This window comes from Mesoplodon bidens (genome assembly GCF_964165515.1).
Source record: "Mesoplodon bidens genome assembly, chromosome: 11".
Classification (NCBI taxonomy): domain Eukaryota; kingdom Metazoa; phylum Chordata; class Mammalia; order Artiodactyla; family Ziphiidae; genus Mesoplodon; species Mesoplodon bidens.
This window is the reverse complement of record NC_138167.1, coordinates 65,644,785-65,671,764: the sequence shown is the minus strand read 5'-3', so window position 1 is coordinate 65,671,764 and position 26,980 is coordinate 65,644,785. Positions and strand designations below refer to the sequence as shown.

At 38.9% G+C, this 26,980-nt stretch overlaps 1 protein-coding gene across 4 annotated transcripts in view; it reads right to left on the bottom strand.

Moving 5' to 3' along the window:
* LOC308624640 (myocardin-related transcription factor A-like) overlaps positions 1-25,292 on the bottom strand; it is a 108,223-nt gene extending 82,931 nt beyond the window's left edge. Inside the window, exon 1 of one of the 4 annotated variants that reach the window (XM_081248101.1) lies at positions 24,742-25,292. In XM_081248101.1, coding sequence (XP_081104227.1) covers positions 24,742-24,787 — 46 coding nt within the window. In that variant the 5' untranslated portion in view covers positions 24,788-25,292. The remainder of the gene's footprint in view (positions 1-24,741) is intronic. The other 3 variants (XM_081248100.1, XM_081248099.1, XM_081248102.1) reach the window with 3 other exon arrangements.
* Between the last annotated feature and the right edge of the window lie 1,688 nt (positions 25,293-26,980).

The window sequence follows — 26,980 nt, the reverse complement described above, 5'->3', positions numbered from 1 at the left end:
ATTGCATATTCTTTTCTCCTTTGCCATAGATTAATTGACCAGAAGTGCATGGGTTTATTTCTGGGCTTTCTATTCTGTTCCATTGATCTATGTGTTTGTTTTTGTGCACTGCAGCTTTGTACTCAGGGAATATGACTTTTGAAGTCAGGGAAGATGACTGTGATTCCTCCAGCTCTGTTCTTTCTCAAGATTGCTTTGGCTATTAGGGGTCTTTTGTGTTTCCATACAAATTTTAAAATTATTTGTTCTAGTTCAGTAAAATGCCATTGGTATTTTGATAGGGATTGCACTGAATCTGTAGACTGCCTTGGGCAGTATGGTCATTTTAACACTACTAATTCTTCGAATCCAAGAACACAGTATATCTTTCTATCTGTGTTGTCTTCAATTTCTTTCATCAGTGTCTTACAGTTTTCTGAGCGGTCTTTTACCTCCTTAGGTAGGTTTATTCCTAGGTATTTCATTCTTTATGATGTGATGGTAAAAAGGATTGTTTCCTTACTTTCTCTTTCTGATAGTTTGTTGTTAGTGTATAGAAATACAAGATTTCTGTATATTAATTTTGTATGCTGCAACTTTACCAAACTCATTGATGGGCTCCAGTAATTCTCTGGTGGCATCTTTAGGAATTTCTATATATAGCATCATGTCATCTGCAAACAGTGACAGTTTTACTTCTTCCTTTCCAGTTTGGAATCTTTTTATTTCTTTTTCCTGTCTGATTACTGTGGCTGAGACTGCCAATACTGTGTTGAATAAAAGTGCCAAGAGTGGGCATCCTTGTCTTATTCCTGATCTTATGACTTTAAAAGATTTATTCAGTTATCTCATTCTGATTGCTGAATTTGTCAGTTGATGTTTTTCTATACCACATTTCTAAAACTAATGACGCTCCCCATTTATCACCACATTCACAGCTTAAGCAAAGTTAAGATACACAGAAGGTAAACACTATTTGCAAACAGCTAACCCAATGCACTAGCTAGCAGCAAGCATAGATGATATGCAATGAAAACGGACTCTATAAAATGTAACCATGATCACAATGGGATGACTATAGCTGACACTGCTCTATGACATACAGGAAAAATGTTAAGAGAGTAAATCCTAGAGTTCTCTTCACAAGGGGAAATTTTGTTTTCCTTTTTTCTTTTCATCTTACTTTTCTTTTTATTGTATCTATATGAGAAGATGGATGTTTGCTGAACCTATTTTTGGTAATCACTTCAGAATATATGTAAACCAAACCATCATGCTGTTTGCCTTAAACTTACACAGTGATGTATGTCAACTGTTTCTCAATGAAACTGGAAAAAAATTTATAACCACAAAATGTTCTTGAACACACTATTATTTCAATTCTTCAATGGCCAAATACAATAAATACTGATCATGCTTATTATGGATGGTGAGTTCTGACTAGGATAGATCATGGTTTCCATTAGCAGATGTTGAAAGCCACTGTGCACCCAAAGAGAAGCGTACTCTAATCTTAGAAACCAAATTCTTACCTTACAAAAAGGTGGCCCCAAATCCCAGTTCCTGTGGAAAGAACCTATTACTAACATTCCTCCACCCTGAAGAAACTTCCAATTGAGATACATTTTTGTATCTAAAGGTAGGGCCAGAGTTTCCTGAATGAACAGAAGGCATTCCATCCACAGAAAGTGGTAGCGTGCATAAATAAATTTTATTGGAGATAGACAAACCCATTTTTTTACATTCCATCAGCAACTGTGCTTTAAAGTTTTTGTTATTTACTTAATCAAATGGGAGACTAAGCTGTTGAGGACAAACACTTATTTTTCCCTAGAAGCCACTACGCTAATCTTAATGACAGCACATATGCCAGGTACTGTTCTAGGTGCTTTACACATACCAGCTCCTTTAATCTTCACAAAAACCCAGGGTTCTCAACTCGGGGTGATTTTGCCCAGAAGGAGACATATGGCAATATCTGAAAACATTTTTGCTTGTTACAACTAGAGGGAGCTACTGGCATCTAGTAGGCAGCAGCCAGGGACGCTGCTAAACACCCTACAACACACAGGACAGCCCCCAAAACACAGAATTATCCAGCCCCAAATGTCAATAGTGCGGAGGCTGAGAAACCCTGCAATGACCCCATGAGGTAGGTACTACTGTTGTTCCCATTTTTCAGATGAAGAAACTGAGGCACCAAAAAGATAAGTAACTTGCCTAAGGTCACACATCTAGCAGATGGCAAAGCCAGGATCTGAACCTAACAGTCTAGCTCCAGAGTCTTTTCTCTTAACCTCTCATAAGAAAGAAAGATGCTAGTTGGGAAGCTTACCTACAACTTTCTCCCCATCTTCCTAGATTCCAGGCTTATTTGGGAGAATGTATCGTTTATTTGTTCATTCACTTGAAATTCCATCTATCCACCTGCGCATCTATCCAATCAACAAGTATTGAGCATATGTGCCAGATGTTGCTCAAGGCAATTCTAGGTGAACAAGATCTCTGTCCTTGTGGCACATGCGTTCCTCACTCATATTTCCTCCCTGTCCTTACTAGTCCTTGAACATGCTAAGCATGATCACACTTGTGCCTGCAAAGTTTTTCCCCAGAAAAACCCTCACTTCATTCAGGTCTCTGCTTAAGTGTCACTTCCTCAAAAAGGCCTTCTCTGACCACCATTTCTTTTCTTTTCTTTTCTTTTTCTTTTTTTTTGGCCGTGCCCCACAGCTTGTGGGATCTTAGTTCATCGATCAGGGATCAAACCTGCGCCCTCAGCAGTGAAAGCGCAGAGTGCTAACCACTGGACCGCTAAGGGATTCCCATGACCACCATTTCTAAATTAGCTACAGACTCTTACCATCTATCCCCTTTCTCTGCTTTCTTTTTCTAAACAGCACTTATCATTCCTAATATTATGTTAATATTTGCTCATTGTCACTACCTCCCTCTCACCAATAGAACGTAAACGCCATGAGAGATCTATCTCCAGAATTGAGAAGTCTACCTGGCACACAGAAAGCATTCAATAAGTATTTGTTGAATGGCTGGATTAGTAAATGCCTTTTCAATTGAACCATTTCCTCATGACTACCATCCCTCACCTGGACTTCTGCAACTGCTTCTTATTTGGTCTCCCTGCCATCTTTCTTAAGCCCCTTCAATTCATCTTCTACACTGAAACCAGAATAATCTTTCTAAAATGCAAATCTAATGTCATGCCTCTACTCAAAGCCCTTCAATGACTTCCCATTGTGCTGAGGATAAAGCCCAAACTCCTAACATGTCTTTTAAGGCCCCCTTGAACTTCTGAGTTATTCTTACCATTCATCATTTCACATTTTATAGGTGAAGTCACAGCAACAGCAGTAATAGCTAACATGTACTGAGTACATGCTGTGTGCCAGGCACTAATCTAAGGGCATCATATGTCAGAAATCACTTAGTCCTAATCTATGGGGTAGAAATTACTGTTATGCCGATTTTCAGATGGGGAAACTGAGACACAGCTAAATAACTGTCCAAGGGCAACTAGTAAGTGGTAGGGCCAGGATGTAAACCCGGGCAGTCAGGTTCCAGAGCCCACCCTCAAATCCATTATACTACACTGTCTCTATATACCAGCGGTAATAGAAGTCCATCAGTTCCTTGAAGGTGCTGTTTTACTTCTCATCTTCAGATGTTCACACTGTCCTCTCTGCTGGAACGTCCCTTAGATCATAGCTTAAATATCCCTCCCTCTGTGAGACCTTCCTACGATGTACCCTAGAATTGTATGGATCCCCCTGCTCTGCTCTCCCGTGGCATTCTGAATTTCCCATTATAACTCCCATTCTATTTTATTGTAATTACTTGTCTGCCTTCACCAATAAATTTCAGGCTGCACGAGGACAAGAGCCATGTCTATCTTGTTCACCTCTGCACCCCTAGCACCTGGCACAGGCCCTGGGATATATGAGGGGCTGAGTGAATAATTTCACATGGCACCACCACTACAAGCCTTTCCTAACCCCCTCCCAAAAGTGATTCACTGTTTCTCTAAGAGCCCTGCTCACAGGGCACACATTTTATGCTTCATATTTTGTTAAATAGTATCTACTAAAAAGGATGTAGGGACTTCCCTGGTGGTCGAGTGGTAAAGAATCCGCCTTCCGACACAGGGGACGTGGGTTTGAACTAAAATCCCACATGCCGCAGAGCAACTAAGCCTGCGTGGCATAACTACTGAGCTCGTGCGCCTCAACTAGAGCCCGTGTGCCACAAACTACAGAGCCCACATGCCCTGGAACCCGTGCACCACAACTACAGAGCCCACGGGCCCTGGAGCCTGCGCGCCACAACTAGAGAAGAGAAAACTCACACGTCACAACTAGAGAGAAGCCCATGTGCCACAATGAAGAGGCTACGCACTGCAACGAAGACAACACAGCCAAAAATAAATAAAATAAATAATAATAAATAAATCTTTTTTAAAAAAGGATGTATATACATATCCTTTCCCTGTGTGCTTATGAAAAGCAGGTATAACATCTTATACGTTTATGCGAGCTTTGAAGTGACTCACAAACTTAGCACTTAAAAAGTGATTATTGTGTACAAAGGATCTCTCTGTATTATTTCTGTATTATTTCTTACAACTGCCTGTAAATCTACAGTTATCTCAACCAAAATTTCAATTTAAAAAATAATTATTAAGGGTGGGAGGGAGGTCTAAGAGGGAGGGGATATATGTATACATAGAGCTGATTTAGTTCGTTGTACAGCAGAAACTAACACAACATTGTGGAGCAATTATACTCCAAATAATAATAATAATAATAGTAATTACTGAAAGAAATGGATAAATAATTACTCAAGAGCTTAAAAATGACTCCCCACTGTCCGACTGAGGCCAAACTCTCCAATTTAACATTCAGGGTCTTCGATTATCCAGCTCCTTATTATCTATCCAACCCAATCTTCTCTTCCAGCTATACCATACCTCCTATTCCAATCAAGGTGACACCTTAATCTTCTGACATACCAGCCTAGTCTAGTTTCCAGATCTTGCCTTAGGATACTCCTCCTACCTGAACGCCATCTGATTCAACCCTTCCCTCCTCCGACTCCTGTTACCTATGCTAACAGCACTTTTCCTCTTAGCTCCAGCTCTAATCTTACCTCCATTGTGAAGTTTTCCTGACCTCATTTCTTTCTTTTTTCTTAGGATTTTATAATCCTCACTAACCACTGCATCTCCAACAAGAATGCAAACTTCTTGAGTCTCAGAATCATTCCTTCTACCTCTCAGGAATCCCCCACAGTATCTACCAGAGTGTTAAGTATATATATAATCAGTAATAAATAAATACTTGCTGATTAAAAGAGAAGTCTCGTTAGCCATGCATATTATCAACCCTCAATCATCCAGGCTAACAGAAGAGCCAGTGTATAGAAAGACAATCTGCTGGATGAGTCCAACTATCTTTTAGAGTGGGCAGGAACGCCTATATTTGTATTAAGTACTGTGCAGTTGTTTCCAATTTTCCAGGAAGTCACAAAGCTGCCACAAATGGTCTAACTGCACATTTCTTCCCTTGTCAAGGCCCAGAGCCTGCACAGCTTATCATTCCATACTGGCAAACAACTGTATAACTTTTCCTCATCGGTGACACAAAGATAAAAATAAGCAGAGGTAGTCATATTCTAAACATTCGCTGGATCTCACCTTCTCCTAATAGGGAGATCATTGTTTGGGCACAAAAGATCATCTATTCTAACTCTCACTGGGCAAATATCTTGTTTGTATCAACAAAGTGCTTTTGTAAATAGATAGAGTGACAATATCAATAAGAATTTGAACAAGAGGCTTGCCAAAGAAAACCCCTGTGATGATCTACTCTTAGGATAATCCAGAATTGATAAACAGCCAAATTCTTCCCACAGTCCATAGAGATTTGCCCCAGCCTATGGCTATTTTCCCTAAGTGAGAGTTTGTAAACTCCTCAAACTATGGTTAGCTTCTCTTTCTCATCCAACTGGTCAAAGTTTTCTTATAACAACATACCACACATCTGAGAAGCTAAGTTTCTCAGCCTGAATTTTTGTTTCTACCTGGTAAAGCTACAGCTTTCTCCCAGAGGGATTTCAAAATGCCTAAGCTTCTCTCCAGAAAACTCTCCAAATACTTTCAGTAACCTAATGGCAATAGCTTTGCTACTAAAAAATTTCCCAACATCTTTCTGTTTTGGCAGGCCCTGCTGAAATCCCCCTCCCCATAAGGGGGAATCTGAGTAAAAACACTACCAGCTTCAAGTTCCCTTAGGCAAATTTCCAGCCCCAGTGCAAGGCCATGAGGTTAAACATTTCTCAATGACGCAGGCTCCCTCAGAGGGAGGAACAAGAAAAAAAAAAAGAAAAATCAAAACTTATTCTTCCCAGTACAATAAATCAAGAGACAACCGCCAAGTCCTAAAAAATAAAGTATGAGTGAAGTTAAACTATACACTGCTTGTTTTGCCAAGGCCCCTGGTAGAAGCACAGAACCAGGATGAGAGCTGTGGGATAGGAGAAAAGGCAACTGCAGAACCAGAAGTCCAGCCAAATAGACAGATAATTCTCTAGGTTCTTTAGAGAATCTCTAGAATACTGATAATGTGTACATTTCCAGCCACTGTATAATTTATGATAACTAGAGCAACTAAAGCAAAATGATTGAATTGGTGGTTGTGGGGTAAGGAAATGGAATCACACATGAAGCAAATCATTATTTAGGATTAAAATGTGTATTAGGTGAGGGGCTTCCCTGGTGGTGCAGTGGTTGAGAGTCCGCCTGCCGATGCAGGGGACATGGGTTCGTGCCCCAGTCCGGGAAGATCCCACATGCCGCGGAGCGGCTAGGCCGTGAGCCATGGCTGCTGAGCCTGCGCGTCTGCAATGGGAGAGGCCACAACAGTGAGAGGCCCGCGTAAAATGTGTATTAGGTGGAAGGCTGAAAAACCATAGGAAAGTATGTTTAATCAACTTCTTGGGGAAAGAGTATAAGGCTGATCATAGAGAAAGCAAACTCATCTGAGGGGCTGGGAGGGCTCTTGGACCTCTGGCCGCCTGCAGATAGATAAAAGAATGAAATAAAATCAGAATTGTTGGGACTTCCCTGGTGGTCCAGTGGCTGGGACTCCGAGCTCCCAATGCAGGCGGCCTGGGTTTGACCCCTGGTCAGGGAACTAGATCCTGCATGCCGCCACTAAGACCCGGCACAGCCAAATTAATTAATTAATTAATTTTAAAAATCAGAATTGTCCCCTCAGAACTCATTTATAGATCACAGAACTTTAGAGTTAGAAAGGGCCTAATGCTTACAAGAAAATGCTAATAACGAAAATATTGTTAAATCTGTACAGCACATCCCCTTTCAAAGTAACTTCATTCATTTAGTCCTTAAATAAATTAAATTATTATGTACCTGCTGTGTGACAGGAACTGTGGATATAGAAGTAAGACACCATCCCTGCATTCAAGGAGCTTACTGCTGAGCTCTGCTAGGAACAATAATGCAATAAAACTAACCCTCTGGTGGTCTGTCCCAAGTATAGGGAGAGCACAGGAGAAGGAGCCACCTAAGCCCATCTGGAATCAAAGACAGCATGCATCTCGGAAGAGGGAGCCCTTGAGCTGGGACTTGAAAGCAGAAGTTAGTCGGCTGGCAAACAGAGAGAGGAACGGTCAAGGCAGAGGGAAGATTATATGCAAAGGAATAGAAAGTTAAAAGAGCACAGAATGTTCTGGAAACTAAAAGCAGTTTAGCATTGCTGGAGACTGTGAAGTTAGAAGTAATAGGAGGATAATTAGTTAGGGCCAAATAGACAATATAATAAAGTATAATAGCCTAAATTTTACCCCATAAGAAATCGAAGCATTCTGAGAAGAATAAAATGATTAGAATTGATTGTAAGAAAAAGTATCTTGGCAGCTGTAGGAAGGGCAGACTAGAGAAGAACCAGGTTGTAAGCAGAGAGACTAGTAAGAAGGCTACTGAAACCACAGTGAGAAACGATGACAGTCTGATCTAGGGCAGTGAGACAAACTACGAGAAGTCAAAGTAAAGGTAGAATCTACAGAACTCAGAGACCAAATAGATGTGAGGAATATAGGCAAAGAGGAATTGAGAATGACTCCTAATTTTCTGGGTAGGAAACTGGTCTCGAGTTAGGGAATGCAGGGGTAGTCGTGGGGACTGGTAACAGCAACTTTAAATCTGTAAAAGACTCAAGTGTATGTAGTCGTCTAGATATCCAGGTGGAAAGAAGTAGTAGATTAAATGAAGCTACTAGAGCTCAGGAAATATGGTGGGGCTAGAGATACAGATGCAGACATCCTGAATAAGTGGTAGCTGAAGCCACCAGTTGGGATGAGATTGCTAGGGAGAATGTGTAGACTGAGAAGAAAAATGGGTCACGGACTAACCCTGGGAAAAACTGACATTTAAGGGACAGGAAGAAGAAAAGACTGCAAAAGAGATTCAACAGTGGACAGAGAGGTAGAAGGCAAGTTGAAGAGAGAATGTTGTCTATAGTTTAGCTGCCCAGATCTGAATACCTTTCCTATTGGGGGGAAATTCCAAGATAGGGGGAAGGCAGGCCTCTCTTCCTACTACAGAGTCCCTCTCTCTGCATCCTGGCATCCAGCTCACAAGTACAACCCAAGTCCAGCCAATCAGATCCTCTCATCTAGAACTTTGAAAATTGGGGGAATGACACAAATGTGGAAAATATAATCAGAAATTATCCCTGGCACTATGGCAAGTATCTACCGGTGGCACTGCCAATAGCTGCAGGCATTCACTGGAGACCAGGCCAGCAGCAGTGGCAGAGAAAGTCCAGTAAGCAGTGCCAGTGACAGAGTCCTCAGCAGACAGTCCTGTGACATGGGCTTCGCTATGTCTTGCCTCGCTCAGTTTCTGCTCACTTTCCGACCTTTGTTAGACAGTCTTCTTGTTAAGGCTGTGCACTATCCAATACTCTTCCACAAAATTGATTTTATGCTTAGGTTAACCAAGATTACACAAAGAACCCTGAGTAGTAATAGAATAAGGAGAGAGCACTGAATAGGGTCAAATGGTAAAGAAAAGTCAAGTAAGAGGAGGCCTAAAATGGGCTCACTGCATAGGGTGACTAAGTAGTCAGCAGTGTTCTTGGTGACACTGTTCCCATGTGTTACCTCATTCCACCCTCACAACACCTTCTGAGGAAAATAAAGCAGGTACTACATCTTTATTTTATGGTGAAAAAATTGAGACTAAAAAAGATTAAGATCATACAGTTCTTTTGACTATCCACAGTTGCTCTCAAGAAAGTTACTTTATAGATGCCCATTAAAGGAGATGTTAAATGTCTACACTAATTCTTACACTGAATGTCAACTAACACAGATGATGATCACATATGGTCCCCAATCCTGGACTTCCAGCTTCTTCAATTCTGGCAATATAAAGAGGATCCCAACAAAAGCACTAGGATTCTCATAGACAACCACCCAGAAACATACCTCAAGGAACCTGAGGCTCCTTGCCATCACCCTTCCATGGCTCATTCAGGGTGCCTTGGCCACTACTTAAAGAATATATCATCAGCTACAAGGACTCCTCAAGTGGAAGGGATCTTCTATCCCTGACCATGAGAACCACTGTGGGAATGAGAGGTTGAGAGCTTTCAGAAGAAGATGGTTATTTCTCAACTTCATTCCTTTGGGATATGTCACAGCCAGGAAGGGAGAAATTGGAAATAGCAGCTTTCACAAGCTGCCAAATCCATGTCCTAGTCCCAGGGGATAATTAGCCAATGAGGTTTTGTAGAGCTGATGTAATGTTGGCAGAGGCTAATGCTTTATGTTTGAACATGTAGCCTCTTGATATTTAGCTACAGGGCTAAAAGGGATGACATCCTGAAAAGCCAAGAACCCATAACACCACCACTTAGCAATTTGCATCTTTAAAGTAATTTGTAAACTAACTGATCCGTCTTTATTATGAATAGTGTACAAGAGTATTTGTTAAACTATAAATTTTCTAAATCTTATTTTTTTGTAACTCTTTTACTAGGAAAAGAAATTTCCAAACACCTCCAAAGAACAAAGATAATTTAGAAAGCCTAAAGTAACAAAAGAAAGAAATTAGAAGGAAGGAAAGTTTTCCTAGGAATAAAGTCTGTTTGTGGTACTTTAGTCCCACTACCAGCACGCCAAGTTTAAGGCTGTCTAATGTTCTTATGAAAACGATTTTTGAAACTGAGTAGACTGAGACAAGTGCTTTCAGGAGCGCCACATATCTCACAAGAGTACTCTGTAATGCAGGAGGTAAGAAATCAATGGGCAAGAAGCAGAAGTATTCAGACATTAAACTCTTGGTTTGAGCTTGAGCTTTTAAATTGCAAAATGAATGCTTGCCACTTTAATAAAAATTAAGTCCTTTGACTTAAATATGCCATGATGATCTCCCAAAGCCTCAGACAAAATTAAGTGTATTAAAAAGGAAAAAATTTAAATTCTCTAATCAATTGGCCAAAACATAATGCTCCCAAATAGGTACTAGCTCCTTACTTGAAGCAAGAGATAACTTTTGTTTCAACCTAGGGCAGAAGTGTATCTAGTGATAGAGATACAAATACTCTGTAGTTTATGTATCTTGACAATTTCACAAAAATTGAGAATGACTTTTCTCAAAATGAATGATGGAGAGGGAAAGACGGTACAAAAAACTATGACCCTCTACATCTTATAAAGAAACTATAGACTCATCCTTAGCGGGATACTCTGCACTTGCTCTTAGAGAAATAGTTGGGTTGGGGAACCTAATACCAAATGTTCCAAGAGTGGCTTTCTTCCCAATCTCTCCAATATTTCACGTTCACTTCATTCACTCATTAACATTTATTCAGCACCAACTAGGTATCAAGCTAGATAGATGCTAGATATAAAGTGGCAAAACAAAATTAACAGGCTAGATAAAATTAAAATGAACAATAACAGGTAAGGTCTTCATAGAGTTTATAAACTAGTGAGGGAAACACACATTAAACAATCAAAAAGTCCCACAAATAAACATATAATCTCTTAAGTATAAATGCATGAAGAAAGAGAGAATGAGAAAGAATGAAAATAACCAGAGGGGAGGGGCACGCTAGGGGGGCATTCTCTGAGACCCTAAGGAAGGATGGAACCTAGAAAGCAAAAGGAAGAAGATCAGGAGGTGCAGCTGGAGAAGTAGGCAGGAATGGATAAAATGAACCATGCACGCTGAGAAACTCACCTACTATTTCATGAGTACAAATACTGACTTCAGAACTAGATATCTAAGCTCTTATTCCAAACTATCTAAACTAGCATATGATCCCTATGGAGGGGACCACGTTTTTCTAGATTCTCAAACACTTTTCATGTAACACCTATGAAATTCTAAGAGTACATCAAAAAAATAGTTTTCCTTCAAATTTATCAAGACTTTTCTAAAAACATTCATACTAACCACCTTAGTTGGGATTAAATATAAATTTAGTAACACTGAGTCAGTTGACCAAAAGCCAAGCTGCAAGGGGATCTTTAGCATAAAACTAATGCGAGATTATTTGCAAACATCTGGACTGACTTAGCAGATATAAAACTCAGCTGTTAGGATGTTCTGAAAGCTCTATACTACAGAGCTCAGAAGAAAAGGGGGAAGGAGGCAAGGGGACCTTTTTTTCTTACCAGAGTCAGCAAGGACCTTCACACAGAAAATGTTCCTAAAGATATACAGATTTAAATTTACTTCCTACCCACAGAAACTATTTGCAACATCGGAAAAAATTTCTAATGCACGTTTATGGCAACACACTCAGGAGGTTTTGCTTAGTTTCAAACATATGAAGCTGGTTTGGGCCATGGGTGTTGAGTCAGAAATCTTGCTACACTGCAATTCAAAATAGCATCCTTTCTAATCCTCGTGAACAGGTACAAGAATCACTGTTAAAAGGAGGGAAGCTTCTAGGCAAAGGTTAGGGCTTGTATGAAGGCTTTCTAAGTAGGGTTAAATGTAGGGGAAAAGGTCATCCCTATGTAGAGAGGAGATCTAGGACAAGAAAATTTAATACAGATATTCAAAAAGAGAAAAAAGTTAGAAATGTGTTTAACAATTATGTCATAGTGTTCTGGGGGTGTGGGGGATAAGGCAGGGAGGGAAGAGGGTAAAAAAGAAGGTAGGCTATGTAATGAAAGAACAGGACAAGGAACCTAGACAAGCTGGGTAGCCTGTCAAGAGCTACTATATATTTATTGGGAGATAAAAGTTCACGTGGAAAGCAATATAATGTAGTGGTAAAGAGCATGGATTCTGAAGCCAGACCATCTGGGTGCAATCTTAGTTCTACCACTTGCCAGGCGTGTGGACACGTTCCTTTATCTACTTTGCCCCTCAATTTCACCATCTGTAAAATGGGATAATGAGAGCATCCATTTCACATACTTATTGCAAAGATTAAAAGAGCTAATATATGTAAGGAGCTTGGAACACTGGCACATAGTAAATCCCAATTAAAATGTATTAGCTACTATTATTTTATTTTAAATATATTTCTATATTTTTCCTGGAATTCTTATAAAATCTACTTAGAATTCCATACTCTATAAATGTGTCTCTTATGTTTTATGGTTTGTTGCATTGTCCTGTTTGGTCTCTACTAGTTTTTTTTTTTTTTTTCTTTCTTCTATTAAGCCACATATTAAAGAGATATGCAAAAATGTAAAACAATGTCATTCTCTTACTAATTTTTTATTTTAGAAAATATAGCTATTTTTTTAAAACATGTTATCTATGTTAACATATTAAAGGGATTTTTATTTAAGTATAGTTGATTTACAATATTGTTAGTTTCAGATCTGCAGCAAAGTGATTCAGTTATATACATACATATATATAGTTTCAGATTATTTTCCATTATAGTTATTACAAGATATTGAATATAGTTTCCTATCTCTACTAATTTTTAATGATTTGTTTTTCAAATATAAGGCTGTCTTGCCTATGCTTAAGGGAAATAATAAAAATTTTCTTCACCTGTGGAGAATTTTAAATGGGAAGTACTCTACCCCTGGGTTTAGGCATGGTTAGGCCCAAGAAATGAGTGAGGGCAAGGGACGGAAACCTCAGGGAGAAAGCTCAGGAACCACCTACAGAGCTGGTTTTACTAACTTAGAGATTATCTTCCACAACTGTTCTCAAACCTTGGAGGTTTTTGTGTAATATGGCACACTTCCTGACAAGAGATCAGGGAGACAGAGGTGATGTGGGTGAGAAAGAAGTTCACACACTTGGGGTTTTGTTGTGTTTTGTTTGTTTTTTTAAGCATTACCTAGCAGTGTTACCTCCTTTTCTCCTTTTGGCTTACTTCCTTCCGGAGTAATTTTAACTCCAATCTCCTGGTGCCCAAATTAGCTCAGGGTACTCCAGAGTGTATGAAGGTGAAAGGCAATCAACCTGATTTGTTATACCCAATGGAACATTTTTCTGTTGTTCATAAAAGGAAAAAAGCAACAAAAGTCCATAAAATATTCCACAAACTTTAAACTTTAAAAAAATTTTTAGAATAATCACACCCACTCATAGGTTTTAAAAAGCGCAGCAACAGAATCATAATAGTTCAAAAGCATAAGAGCACAGTCTGACTGAAAATGATCAATCTAATTTCACTTTGTAAACTGACTAGATGGAAAAAGGAGATAGAAATCAGCAATAGAAGTCAGAGTCCACGAAGTTAATTTTTTAAACAGTTGTTAGCCTTGTATTTATAAAGATGAGAGAGTTTTAATGTAAAGGTGACTTTAAGCTTAAAACAATCAGAGATAATTTTACAAGTTTTTGAAATCAATTTTATTGAAGTTTAATCTAGATATGACAGACTTACCCATTTTAAGCATACAAGTTCAATGCCTTTTGACAAATGTATACACCTGCATAACCAATATAACAATCAAGATACACGACATTTTCACCCCCTCAAGTGCTCTTATGCCCCTTTGTAGTTAACTTCTCTTTCCGCTTCTGGCTCCAGGCAACAACTGATAGGCTACCTGTCACTCTAGAGAAAGCTGCATTGTTTTCCTCAGACTTCTTTTTAATTGAGGTATCATTCACATTCTATTCAATTCACCCATTCAAAGTCTATAATTCAGTAGTTTTTAGAATATTCCCAAAGTTGTACAACCATCACCACTATCTAGTTCCAGAATATTTTCATTACCCCCAAGAAATCTGTATCTATTAATAGTCATTCCCCATCACTGTCCTACCACCAAGCCCTGGCAACCACTATTCTTTCTGTCTCTATGGATTTGCCTATTCTGGACATTTCATATAAATGGAATTATACAATATGTGGCCTTTTGTGTCTATCTTCTGTCACTTGGCGTGCTTTCAAGGTTCATCCATTTTATAGAATAGTTTAGTACTTTGTTCCTTTCTATTGGTGAATAATATTCCATTATAAGGATATACTACATTTTGTTTATCCATTCATTAAGTGATGGACATTTGGGGCGTTTCCACTTTTGGCTAATGCTGCTATGAACACTTGTGTACAAGTTTTTATGTGGAGCGATGTTTTCAGTTTTCTCGTGTATACACCTAGGAGTAGAATTTCTGGGTCATATGGTAAATCTGTTTAACTTTTTGAAAAGATGCCAAACTGTCTGAGTTTTCTTAAACTTTTTACTTTGAGATGATTATAGATTCCCACTCAGTTGTAAGAAATAATTCAGAGATCCGGTTTACCCTTCACCCAGTCCCCCCCCCCAATGATAACAGCTTGCAAAACTATAGTGCAACATTACAACCATGATACTGACACTGATACAGTCAAGATACAGAATATTCCATCACTACAAGGATCCCTCATGTTGACCTTTGATAGCCACAATTACTTTCCTCCCAGCATCACCTCATCTCAGCCCCCAAGAGGCGTCAATGTGTTCTCAATAACTATCATTTTGTCATTTCAAGAATATTATACACATTATTCCTCCGTGCTACAATTCTGGGTACTCAGTAGTTTCAAATTGATTCATTGTTATACCTAATGGAAAAAATCATTTTAAGTACTCTACCTATTTTCCCTAAGGGAAAATGCTTGGGGAGCCCACTGTTCAATAATAGTTCTCCTAAGGTCATGACTTGATTTTATATGTCTCTTCAATATGTTTTTAAGGGATTTGGAGTAGAGCTTTAAACATCTTCGAATGCTAGTTGGGAAAACCCGTATCTTTGAAAGTTAAATTACTTTGTGCCTTAAAAACGTGAATTTCACAAATAATTTTTTTTGGAATGATGTGTTTGAAATACTTATAAATGCTTGTTATTTTTGCCAGTTTTAGGACTTTTTAGTATTTGCAATTTGGTAATACTCTTTTAGAAACACTGTGTGTGTGTGTGTGTGTGTGTGTATAATTATATTCCTAGTCATACTTCTTAATAAAAAAGTTTGAAACATAAAAAAAAAGAATGTTATACAAATGGAATCATATATGTAACCTTTTCGGATTAGCTTTTTCACCCGGCATGATTCTTTGGAGAGCTGTCCAGGGTGTGTTTTATGTATCAACAGTTTGCTCCTTTTTAAAAAAAAAAAAAATACACCAACAGATCATCTTTACTTCTTTCACCTGTTCACCTCCAAAACAAAGTCAATAAAAATAAAATATCTGTTGGAACAACACGCTTCAACTTTAATACGCACCTGAGGACCTTGTTAAAATAAAGATTCTGATTGCACGTCTGAAGTGGAGCCTGAGATTGTGCATTCCTAACAGGCTCCCAGGTGATACAGATGATACTGGTCCTTGGAACACACTTTGAGTAGCAAGGTGTTAGAAGGGTTAGCAAGGTTATAGCATCTGTTTGGATAGCCTACTTAATGTTAACACCATAAATTTTCAACACTCTACACAGCCAAATATTTTATAAATTAGTCTTATGGCACTGATTTAAGGAATATAATTCTTCAGTATAAGTGCTTCGGTTCCTAACTACAAGGCAAAGATGAGGCAATATGAACTATGGCTTTCTGTTAAAGAGTAGATGGACTGTTAAGAGGATTTTCACACCTACCCTACAGTCAAAGAACAAAATATACTACAGAAAGGTACTTTTAAACAGTTAAAACATTTTATACTAACACCACTATTTTATGCCTAAGAGAACTCAGATTTTTCTTACCCATCAAAAACAAACAAAAGAACTTAGCGTGTTTTTAGTTCATAAAAACTTTGCTGAAAGGTTCAGCAAATTGAGAGTAAGTTACCGTGCACGGGAAGGATCTGCAGCTTTGCCAAGAACATGACCTAATACAAACACTGCGAAGATAAATTTCAATAAATCTTACAAAATAGAAACAAGGCAAAAAATATAAAAGAAGTTTAGACAAACTAGACTGGTCAGATGGAACAGCCTAATGGGATGGAGTGCCTCCTTATCATTCACTGTTTGGTCAGTGGAGTGCTTTGACGGAAGAGTTCCCAAAATCAACAGTTCTAGCTCCTGATCCAAGACACTACACTTCCAGCCATTTTCTGCCTCTTTCAACTACCTACGTGTACACACACACACACACACACACACCTATTTAATATGAGCTTTATATCAATACAACAGAAATATATGCTTAAAATGGAAAATTAGAAAGATACAGGAAAACTCAAAGGAAGAAAAAAAAATCTACTATGAAATCCCACTACCCAGAGACAGCTATTAATATTCTGATATATATCCTTATAGCCATTTTTTTGGATTATATGGATAAAGGGTAAACATTTTCCCACATCTTTAAATAACCTTATGACTACATTAGTACCAATTATATGAATATATCATAAGTTATTTAACCAATACTCTATTGCTAAAGTATTGGTTGTTTCTGTTTGTTTCTGTTTTTTCTATCATAAAGAATACTGCTGGGGATATATGTATACATATAGCTGATTCACTTTGTTATACAGAAGAAACTAACACGAAATTGAAAAGCAATTATACTCCAATAAAGATGTTAAAAAAATACTTCTATGAGCATCCTTATATTACACACACACACACATATATATACCTTTGAAAATATCTTTAGAACAAATTTCCAGAAGTACTTCAAGATTAAAGAAGAAAGATATTTTTTAAAAATTTATGAGTTGCCAAATATCAAGAAAGTTGTGGCAAGTTGTCAGAATATCCAGGAAGAAATAAAAACTATCTGCACCTAATAGTATTCAAAGACCAACAAAAAAACCCAAAAACAACCACAATAACATCAAAAAACATACAGCATTTATTATGTACCAGGAACTGTTATAAGCATTTTACATACATTAAGTTATTTAATACTTACAACTTCTTGGGGTTGGTATTGATATTACTACCTTTTTTTTTTTTTAACAGACGAACCAACAGGCACAGAGAGGTTAAGTAATTTGCCCAAGGTCACAGAGCTGGTAGTAGTGGCAGAGCTAAGAAACCTGGGTTCCAAAGTCTATGCTCTTGAACACTATACCCCTATTCTTCTCAACCTTTTTGACATCAGGACTCCTTTGCCCTCTTATAGTTACTGATAATTTCAAAGAGCTTTTGTTTATATGATGATATCTATTACTACTTATCATATAAGAAATTAAAACTGAAAGCATTTAAAATATCTATTATTTCTTTAAAAATAGCAATAAACCCACTATATGTTAACATATATATTTTTATGAAAAAATATAATTATTTTCCAAAAAAAAAGCAAAAAGAGTGCCATTTTACCATTTTTGCAAATCTCTTTAACATACAACTTACTAAGACAGCTGAATTTTCTTTTTTTTTCTTTTTTTTTATTAGTTTCTGCTTTATAACAAAGTGAATCAGTCATACATATACATCTGTTCCCACATCCCTTCCCTCTTGCGTCTCCCTCCCCCCACGACAGCTGGATTTTCATACATGATACTGCATTCAATCTGTTGACATATCATACCAGCATGTAGCTCTGGAAAACTACACAGTACACCCATGAGTGGACAATAGTAAAAAAGGCAAATAACACCTCAGTATAAATAAATAAAGAGCTTCCATCTCACATCCACTGGAAAGGTCTCAGGGATGCCCAGAGGTCCCCAGACCACACCTTGAAAACCACTGCACTAGTTACTGCAGTGCATGCTACACAGAATAGTTGAAAGGCATGTCCTCAGGAACATACCTGCCTAAAACATATCCCAAAGTTTTTGGTAAATCATTTACTCAAGAATTATTATTAAGTGCATACTATGCATCAGGTACCCTTACAGGCACTGGAAACACAGCACAAAAACAAAAGAGAAAAATCCCCTACTTTGAGGTATTTATTTTCTTGTAGGGAAAGACAGCAGTAACCAATAAACAAATAAATCACATATAGTCAGTCCTGCATATGCACAGGCTCTGCATCCACTGATTCAACCAAACACAGATTGATAATATTTGGGGGAAAAAAAAATTCCAGAAAGTTCCAAAAAGCAAAACTTTAATTTGCTGCACAGGCAACTATTTACACAACATTTACATTGTATTAGGTATTATAAGTAAACTAGAGATGATTCAAAATATATGGGAGGATGTGCATAGGTTATATACAAATACTACACCATTTTATAAAAGGGACTTGAGCATCCATGAATTTTGGTATTGGGGGTGGGGAGTGGGCTGGAACCAAGTCGTCCCTTGGTTTCCCCACAGAAACCAAGGGACGACTGTATTCTGTCAGATGGTAAGTGGTATGAAGAAAAATAAAAGCAGAATTTTAAAAAACAGGATGGTCAGAGAAGGCCTAACTGAGAAAGTGACACTGGAACAAAGATCTGAAGGAGGTGAGGGAGCAGGCCATGAGGCTACCCAGCAAAGAGTGCTCGAGCAGAAAGAATGCCAAGTAGGAAAGCCCTGAAACGGAGCACAGCCTAAGGTGTGCAGGGTCAGCTGAGAGGCCAGCACGGCTGGGACAGAATGAGCAAGGAGAGAGGAGGAGGAGTGTAGTCTGAGAGTTACAGGGCTGGGGCCTTGTAAGGACTTGGGCTTTTTCTGTGAATAAGAACCAGTGGCAGGTTCTCAGTGAGGAGGGATACGATCTGACTTTTCATTCTAAATGGAACATATAAGTAAGCAGTGTTTCAAGTAAAAAACCTAAATTTAAACATATATTCCATCTCTTACTGTGTGTCTCGAAGCCTCTCTAAGCCTCAGTTTCCTACCCTACAAAATGTGAAGGTACAGATACCTTAAAATTGTTGGGAAGATCAAATAAGATAATATACATAAAAACACTTTAGAAGTATGATACACTATAAAAATTCCACTACTGAGTTTATTTTCACTATGTAATTGCCACAGATACCTCTTTTCTAGGCCCTCTGTACTCTCACTAGACTGCTGCCACCACCCCATTTATGTGGGTGCCGTGAGATTAAGGATGCCCTAGACCCCTAACAACATGAGCTCAGTCTGATACTGCCCTTTAGCTTGTTGAGAGCAAGGCAGAGAACGTTGTTTTTTGTTGTTGATGGCAAAGCGGGAGGTTTTTATTTTTTCCCCCCTTGTTATTATAAAGAAAATCCTTTCAAAAATAATGCATGTGGTAATCATAAAAGTGAAGTTCCAAAAGAAACAAGACTGTATGAGACTCATCTTTATTTAATTTGGCACTGTTTTAATAAAGCTAAAACTGTGGTTCATGGTCTTGACAGCTTGCCTCATCCAAAAGGAAACAAAAGGGAAGAAAAAAAGATAGAGACAGACAGACAAATTCAAATTCCTTTGATCTGGGTCTTAACTCTAAGGGGACCCCAGATAAATTAATAAGTCAGAGAAAGGGCAGTAAGATGCAATCCAGAATACTGATGACAACATCTGTTTGTCTGCCTACCTGTCTTCTGAGATCATCATCAAGGTATGAGATCAGCACTCAGGCCAGAGAAGACAAGGCAAGATGGAGGTCCACCAGGGAACCAGGGAACCACAGGGCCTGTAGCATCTGACTCCACTTCCCAGGGGCAGGAGGTAGACACCCAGGCACTGATTTTTATCTCTACCTCTTAAGATGTGAGTCACTCTGAGTAGTGGGAGAAACCTGCAAGGAAAAACCCAAAGAAACCAAGATCTCTGGGGGAAATTATAAACAATCTCATACATCAAAGGTCTCTTATGGTTTCTTTGTTAAGTATGTTATAGCAGAAAGAGCACTGTCATGGGAGTAAGGAAATGAATTCTCCTTCCATCTCTTCCACTAATTAATCATGTGACTTCAGGAAATTAACTAACCTCAAAGGGCCAAATTCCTCATCTTAAATAAAGGAGAGGACAAGAAAATACCTAAGGTTTCCTTCAAGCTCTAAAATTTCTTGAACATAAACAAAAACATATTTTTAAAAGCCCACATTAATATTTAGAGTATTAGTAGATCCAAAAGGTAGTTATTGCTGAAGGTTCTGGAGTTTTTCACTAGCACTATAGACCCCTGAGTGATGTGAACCCAAACAGGGGGCCCTTCCTTAAAGAATTAATGTATCACCTAAAAGGGCAAAAGTTGTCTGCCCGCCATCTTCCTTTAACTTTATTTTTATGAATTACTCCTCCTCTCTCTCTAACCCACACTATTATAAAATATACAGGTCAGAGGCAAACTGTAATGATTAGGGAACCAGAAGTTAAATAAATATGCAAGAATTAAGTATACAGACATCAAGGAATGAGAGAGTAAATGGACCAAGGAAACACTTTTATATGGTAGCATGTATGGGGTACACACATAAAAAATTTTAAAGGTATACACAGTTAAAAGCAAACTAACAAAGCAGTTTTCTAAGGGACAAATCGAAGAGGGTAATTAGAGGACTTTAGTGTACACTGTGCTGCATTTCTCAGGTTGGATAATGTGTCCATGGGCTTGTGTGTTCTATATACTGTTGTAATATGTACTCTACATGTTCTTTCACAATTATGGGGTATCCCATAATCATAATAAATTTAAAAGAGAACTCCATTCTTTTGTGGAACAAAAAGTCTCTTCTGTCCCAATCCCCCAGCTCTCCATCCCTTCTCCCTAAGGCAGTCACTGTTGCCAGTTTCTTAGTCCTTCCAAAGATATCCTATACAAGACAAGAGTGGGGAGGGGGGGTGTAGGGTGCAGATGGAGTCTGTGTGTGTGCATGGGTGGGTGGGTGTGCAGAGATATGCACACAAGAGAGACAGAAAAAACAAACTGACTCCCTAACCGTGCCTCATCCAGATTAGGTGTGTATCCTGTGACCAAACATACCTAGGAAACTGCTTCAATCCTTTTCTCTACAAAGGAACTATGATCCACCGTTGTACAGTTATAAACTAGTAAGAAGACTGCACTGGCTGGATGCAGGGACAGGGCCTGCCTGGTCAAAGCCTTACATATTAGCTGTCAAGGGCTGAGCCCTGGCATTCCTTGTTTCTAAAACATACCAGAGTCAGTGCTGTGCCCCAATACTCCCTTGGTCTTAGCTTCAGAAATCCCATATGTCCATCTCAGATAATTAGTTTTCTAATCACAATGATCTAGATAGGTTTCCATAGGGGTGACAGGTGCTTTAATCCTCTGTGACTTGATCAGAACACCTGGATTTAGCAGTACACATGGCAGGAAGACAATGCACACTGCACATCCTGAGATGCGGAAGAACTTCAGTTTTGAAAGCTGTGCTTTCAACAGCACATGCTTAGGGCAAGGCCTGGCTAAGATACAGGATGATAGTTAGAGGATTCATGTCTTAATACAACAACAGATCTTAAAATACTTTCATAAAATCTTGATTTAGGACGCTTATGCCAATTTATTAGGGTAAGTATGCCAAACCAGATTTCTTCATTCATTAAAAAAATAAAATACATGGGGCTTCCCTGGTGGCGCAGTGGTTAAGAATCTGCCTGCCAATGAAGGGACACGGGTTCGAGCCCCGGTCCAGGAAGATCCCACATGCCACAGAGCAACTAAGCCCGTGCGTCACAACTATTGAGCCTGCGCTCTAGAGCCTGCGAGCCACAACTACTGAGCCCACGTGCCACAACTACTGAGCCCACATGCCACAACTACTGAAGCCCACGCACCTAGAGCCCGTGCTCCCCAACAAGAGAAGCCACCACAATAAGAAGCCCACGCACTGCAACGAAGAGTAGCCCCCACTCGCTGCAACTAAAGGAAGCCCGCGTACAGCAACAAAGACCCAATGCAGACATACATACATACATACATACATATATACATACATAAAAAGAAAATACATACTGAGTGTCTACCACGTGCCAATGTCAGGAGCCAATATATGGATGAATATATAGCCTTTGAGAAGCTAATAATCTAATTAGGAAGACATGAAAAATGATAATTAGTCTACATTGTAAAGGTGGTGCAGGAACAGAGAGAAGGAAGGGCTGACCCTATCGAGAGAGGTTTCACAGAAAGGCAGCATCTGTACTGGATCTCAAAGGGTCAGAAGGAGACGACTAGCAGTGAGGAGGATGAAAGTCTCCTCATGCAAGTATGCCTCACCAAAAATCTCCAAGCTTCAAGTACTAAATGAAAACACAATGTATCCTGGAACTTTGCTGTAACATTCAGTATCTTGAAGCTTAATTTAGGGTGAAAACTTTGTATCTTGAATCTTGTCAAAGGAGTTTCATTACTTTAAACATTTCATTAAATAGTAGTTTCACCTATAAAGCATATATTCATGGAAATCCAAATACTTTATTGCTGGAAAACCTACAGCTCACATAGTCTAAATGTCTTGACTTTATAGAAAGAACGATAGGCTTCTTTTTTTTATTAAAGCTTCATAAGAGATGCTTTTTCATTTCCTATCATAGATACACCTATTATTTACTATTACAATCCAGTATAATGGTTACAGCTTCAGGAGAAAACAGTAACAATTTTACAAAGCAACACAGTACTAAGGTTTTTGAACATTTAGGAACCACAAGTACTAGAGCAATCGGTTTGCTATTACTCCTTTCTATACCCAGTTTCCTTACTTTTATGAACATATGCAAAAGAAAAAGGTCCACATACATGCTATTCTCTGCAGACCTTTCATTCTACCTGTATCCAATACCCCTGTCAATTTCATCCATACTTGTCTTACATTCTATTATCCTTTAAAAGTTTTATGAAGTAGCTGGTCCAACAGATGGGTGGCTAGCCCTACCCAACATATGTCACAGGAAAAACAGCTCTTAGGCAAGACAAGAAAATATTAAGTAAGTCCCTTTCCCTTATCCAGCTAGGAACAGTGAGACCCCAGCTCAGAGAAAAGCAATCTTTTAACCTTTATTAAGAAAAGTTACTGGACTGAGATTATCTGTAAGTAACAAGATGATCAAAGAAGGGAGAGAGAGTCCAAATGCTAACTTCTACTTCCTAAAATAAAATATGCACTTGCCCACATACAGCAGAGAACCAGGATACAGAACAGGGAAAAAAAAAAAAATCTGAGTCATTTTAACTGGGAACTATTTCATCAAAGACAGATGGGAAACATTCAGATAAGCATACTATCTTGTTTAGAACACAAAGCTCAAAAGATCTGTGGGAGGAAAAGGAAAGGAACCTGGAATGAAGAGCATACATGAACAGAAAGACTCAACTAATAAATGACTCATCATGATCTTATTTGTAAAACCAGAAAAAAACAGAACAGTAGCAATATCTTTCCTTTTTGACCATACCCTGTCCATAAAGTGTAATGTGAGAGCATCTGATTGTGTCTTCAGATGGATATCTGTGTCTTTCAACATACTATCTAAGCGCTCCCTGAGGAGAACAGTGAGACCAGTTCTGCCTGAGACAGTATCTGCCAGCACCAAGGAGTCTAATTTTCCTTTGAGTGAAGGCCAGTGGATGGGAAGAGGTCCCCAAATGCCACTTGTATGAATCTTTCAAGATATTCTCTGGAACAGGAAAACACTACAGACTACATTTTAGTAGAAGTCTAAAAATAACAAAAGAACATTCCCTATTTTTAGATATCTAACTTACAAGTTTAAGAACACTAAAAGAAATCATTAAAAACAAACTGGGAATTTTTTAATGTTTTAAAAGATAACTTTTAAATTGGGAAAACTGTTTTTAAGAGATAGAATTTCAAAAATCCTGCATTCCTTCTGTTGACTGGCTGCCTCCTTGCTCAAACTTCCTCATCTCCAAAACTTAAGAGTCCCAATCCTACATGTTATCAAGAGCATTTCCAAAGAACCAAAAGATGATACAAATAAAAGATTTACCACAAAAGAGAAGAACAGCTAAGGAAAAATTTTAAGGCACGCTTTCACAAAGAGTCATTTAAAGAAGAGTGTAGATTAGTGATTAAAGACAGTACTGTATAAAACAGCAAAAGCAATTTAATTATCCCTCATTAAAAGCAGCACCACAGACAATAACAAAGTACTTGATTAAAGAAGACAAGTAGTTTTTTCTCACATGTTTCCTCACTGAACAATCTTAAGATCGGTAAGCACCTAATTCACAGCTATGTCTGAAGATCTAGAATTTGCAATCAGGAAAAAATAATTAATATTTTTTACAATAAAAACCTGAAAATGCAGTACATTTACTGGACAATTTATATTTACCCTCCCTCTATCTTCCTCTCCATCTCCATCCAACCCTAGTACAAATATGCCCAATGTTTTTTAAGAAAACTATGGCAAATAGGATTTGCAGGCAATACGGGAATTACCGGACTGTACAGCCATCATTAACATCTCAGGTTCCAGTAGCGTCATGACAGGTTCTTCTCAGAAACAAGAGCCCACAAATGTAATGAAAAAACCTCAAAGTCGCAGAAGAAAGATGTTGTCTTCGGAGGCTACTGAAGCTTTCATAAATTCAGTCTCATGCCTTATGCTCAAATCAGACTGTGAGAACTCACTCCCCTTCTGAGTGCAGTTACCAATTTATCCACCCTTCACACAAGTCAAGATGGCACTGAGTTGATTTACTGCCGACAGGAAACCAAAAAGCACTCAAGTTAAGACATATGAAGTGTGGTTAGAACAGTGAGTGAGCTCCTCCCCTTGCTACTGGTCTCTGGGGGGAGGAGAGAGACGGAGAGAAAGACGTTCAGAAAAGAAATCAACTGCTTTTTTCCCCCTCTCTTTTCAAGCAGAGAAGACGAGTGTTTTGTTCAAATCCTTAGTATGAGGGGCTCGGCTGCTAATGCAGTTTAGAGCAACAGACGGAACATAATCCAAACAGCTCAATCCTGTGAAAGACACAGCCCAATTACTGACCCGTTAATGGGAGGTGGGATGGGATCAGGCATATATAAACACATACACACAAATAAATATGTGCGGTGAGTTAGTTTTCTGAAAAAGCGTTCTAACGGCTTTTTCATCTGTGGTACTTACAGATAACAGGCTAAGGAAGTTGAATGTTTAACTACAGAAGCACAGATATTTTCTCCACTCCTTCTCCAATTAAAATATCTGTTTTAAAAAGTCATCTGGGGCTTCCCTGGTGGCGCAGTGGTTGAGAGTCCGCCTGCCGATGCAGGGGACGCGGGTTTGTGCCCCAGTCCGGGAGGATCCCGCGTGCCGCGGAGCGGCTGGGCCCGTGAGCCGTGGCCGCTGGGCCTGTGCGTCCGGAGCCTGTGCTCCGCAACGGGAGAGGCCACAATAGTGGGAGGCCCGCGTACCAAAAAAAACAAAACAAAACAAAAAGTCATCTGAATACATTCCGGAGCTAAAATCTGTCTTTCAGATCTGCCAAACCCCTAAAAGAGCTCCTTACTTGTGCCTGTGTAAGACACGGGATCTGTGAATAGACAGCTTACTGATGTTATTGACTTTTCTAAAATGCTTTATGATCTTGCTGGACATTTGGAACACATAAGAAGACAGTTATAGAAATAAGAATTTCCCTTTCCTCATAAAGAAACTTCAATCCTTTTTCCACTAGCACAGAGCAGGATCTTCTGAATAAAAACGAACATGGACATTTTAATCTTTCATCGCAAAAACAAAAAGAAACTAAAATCTTTTCAAATTATAGCAAGTTCCATTTATCCAAAATTAAAAACTCATTTCTTCTCTTCACAGTACTTTTTACTGATATTCATAATAAGGATATTAAGATGCCTTTCAGCATATCTGATTGACTTTCTTTTTTGGGGGTGGGGGCTACGTTGGGTCTTCGTTGCTGTGCGCAGGCTTTTCTCTAGTTGCAGTGAGCGGGGGCTACTCTTCGTTGCAGTACGCGGGTTTCTCATTGCAGTGGCTTCTCTTGTTGTGGAGCACGGGCTCTAGGCGTGCAGGCTCAGTAGTTGTGGCACACAGGCTCAGCTGCTCCACAGCATGTGGGATCTTCCCGGACCAGGGCTCGAACCCATGTCCCCTGCATTGGCAGGCGGATTCTTAACCACTGCGCCAACAGGGAAGTCCCTGATTGACTTTTAAATAGCTGAAAACTAGAAATCCATTTTTGGTATGTTTAGCTAGAATGCCTCGTTTTTTCTGGGTGACAGCCTGTATCTTGAAAGCCTATTGGGCAAACTCAGCCCAGCAAATGCCTTAATGCTCACGTAGTCACACAAATGATAAATGAAAGCACTTAGAGGTCTTAAAAGAGAAAGTAGTCTCAGAATGACTGACAGCAATATTCTGTTATTAGAAAAGAGAAAGCAATTCAGATTTGCGGTGGGGGAGATTCTGTGGAGAAGAAAAAACTTCCTTTCTTTCTCACTCCAAGAACATCATGTTTAAAAGAAAAGCCAGAAAAGCTCTATATAGAACTGTGGGAATGACTCAACAGGCAACGGAGTGGCAGCCGGTGTGGGCTAAATGCTGCTCTGGGAAGAGAGAAGCATTCTCACTGGCCCCTTCTCACAACCAAGCTCTCAAACCATCTTATGAAAAACGGGTAAATTTCAACTCTCAGACTACGTGATAGTCTGGCCAGAGGTTACCAACTAAAGG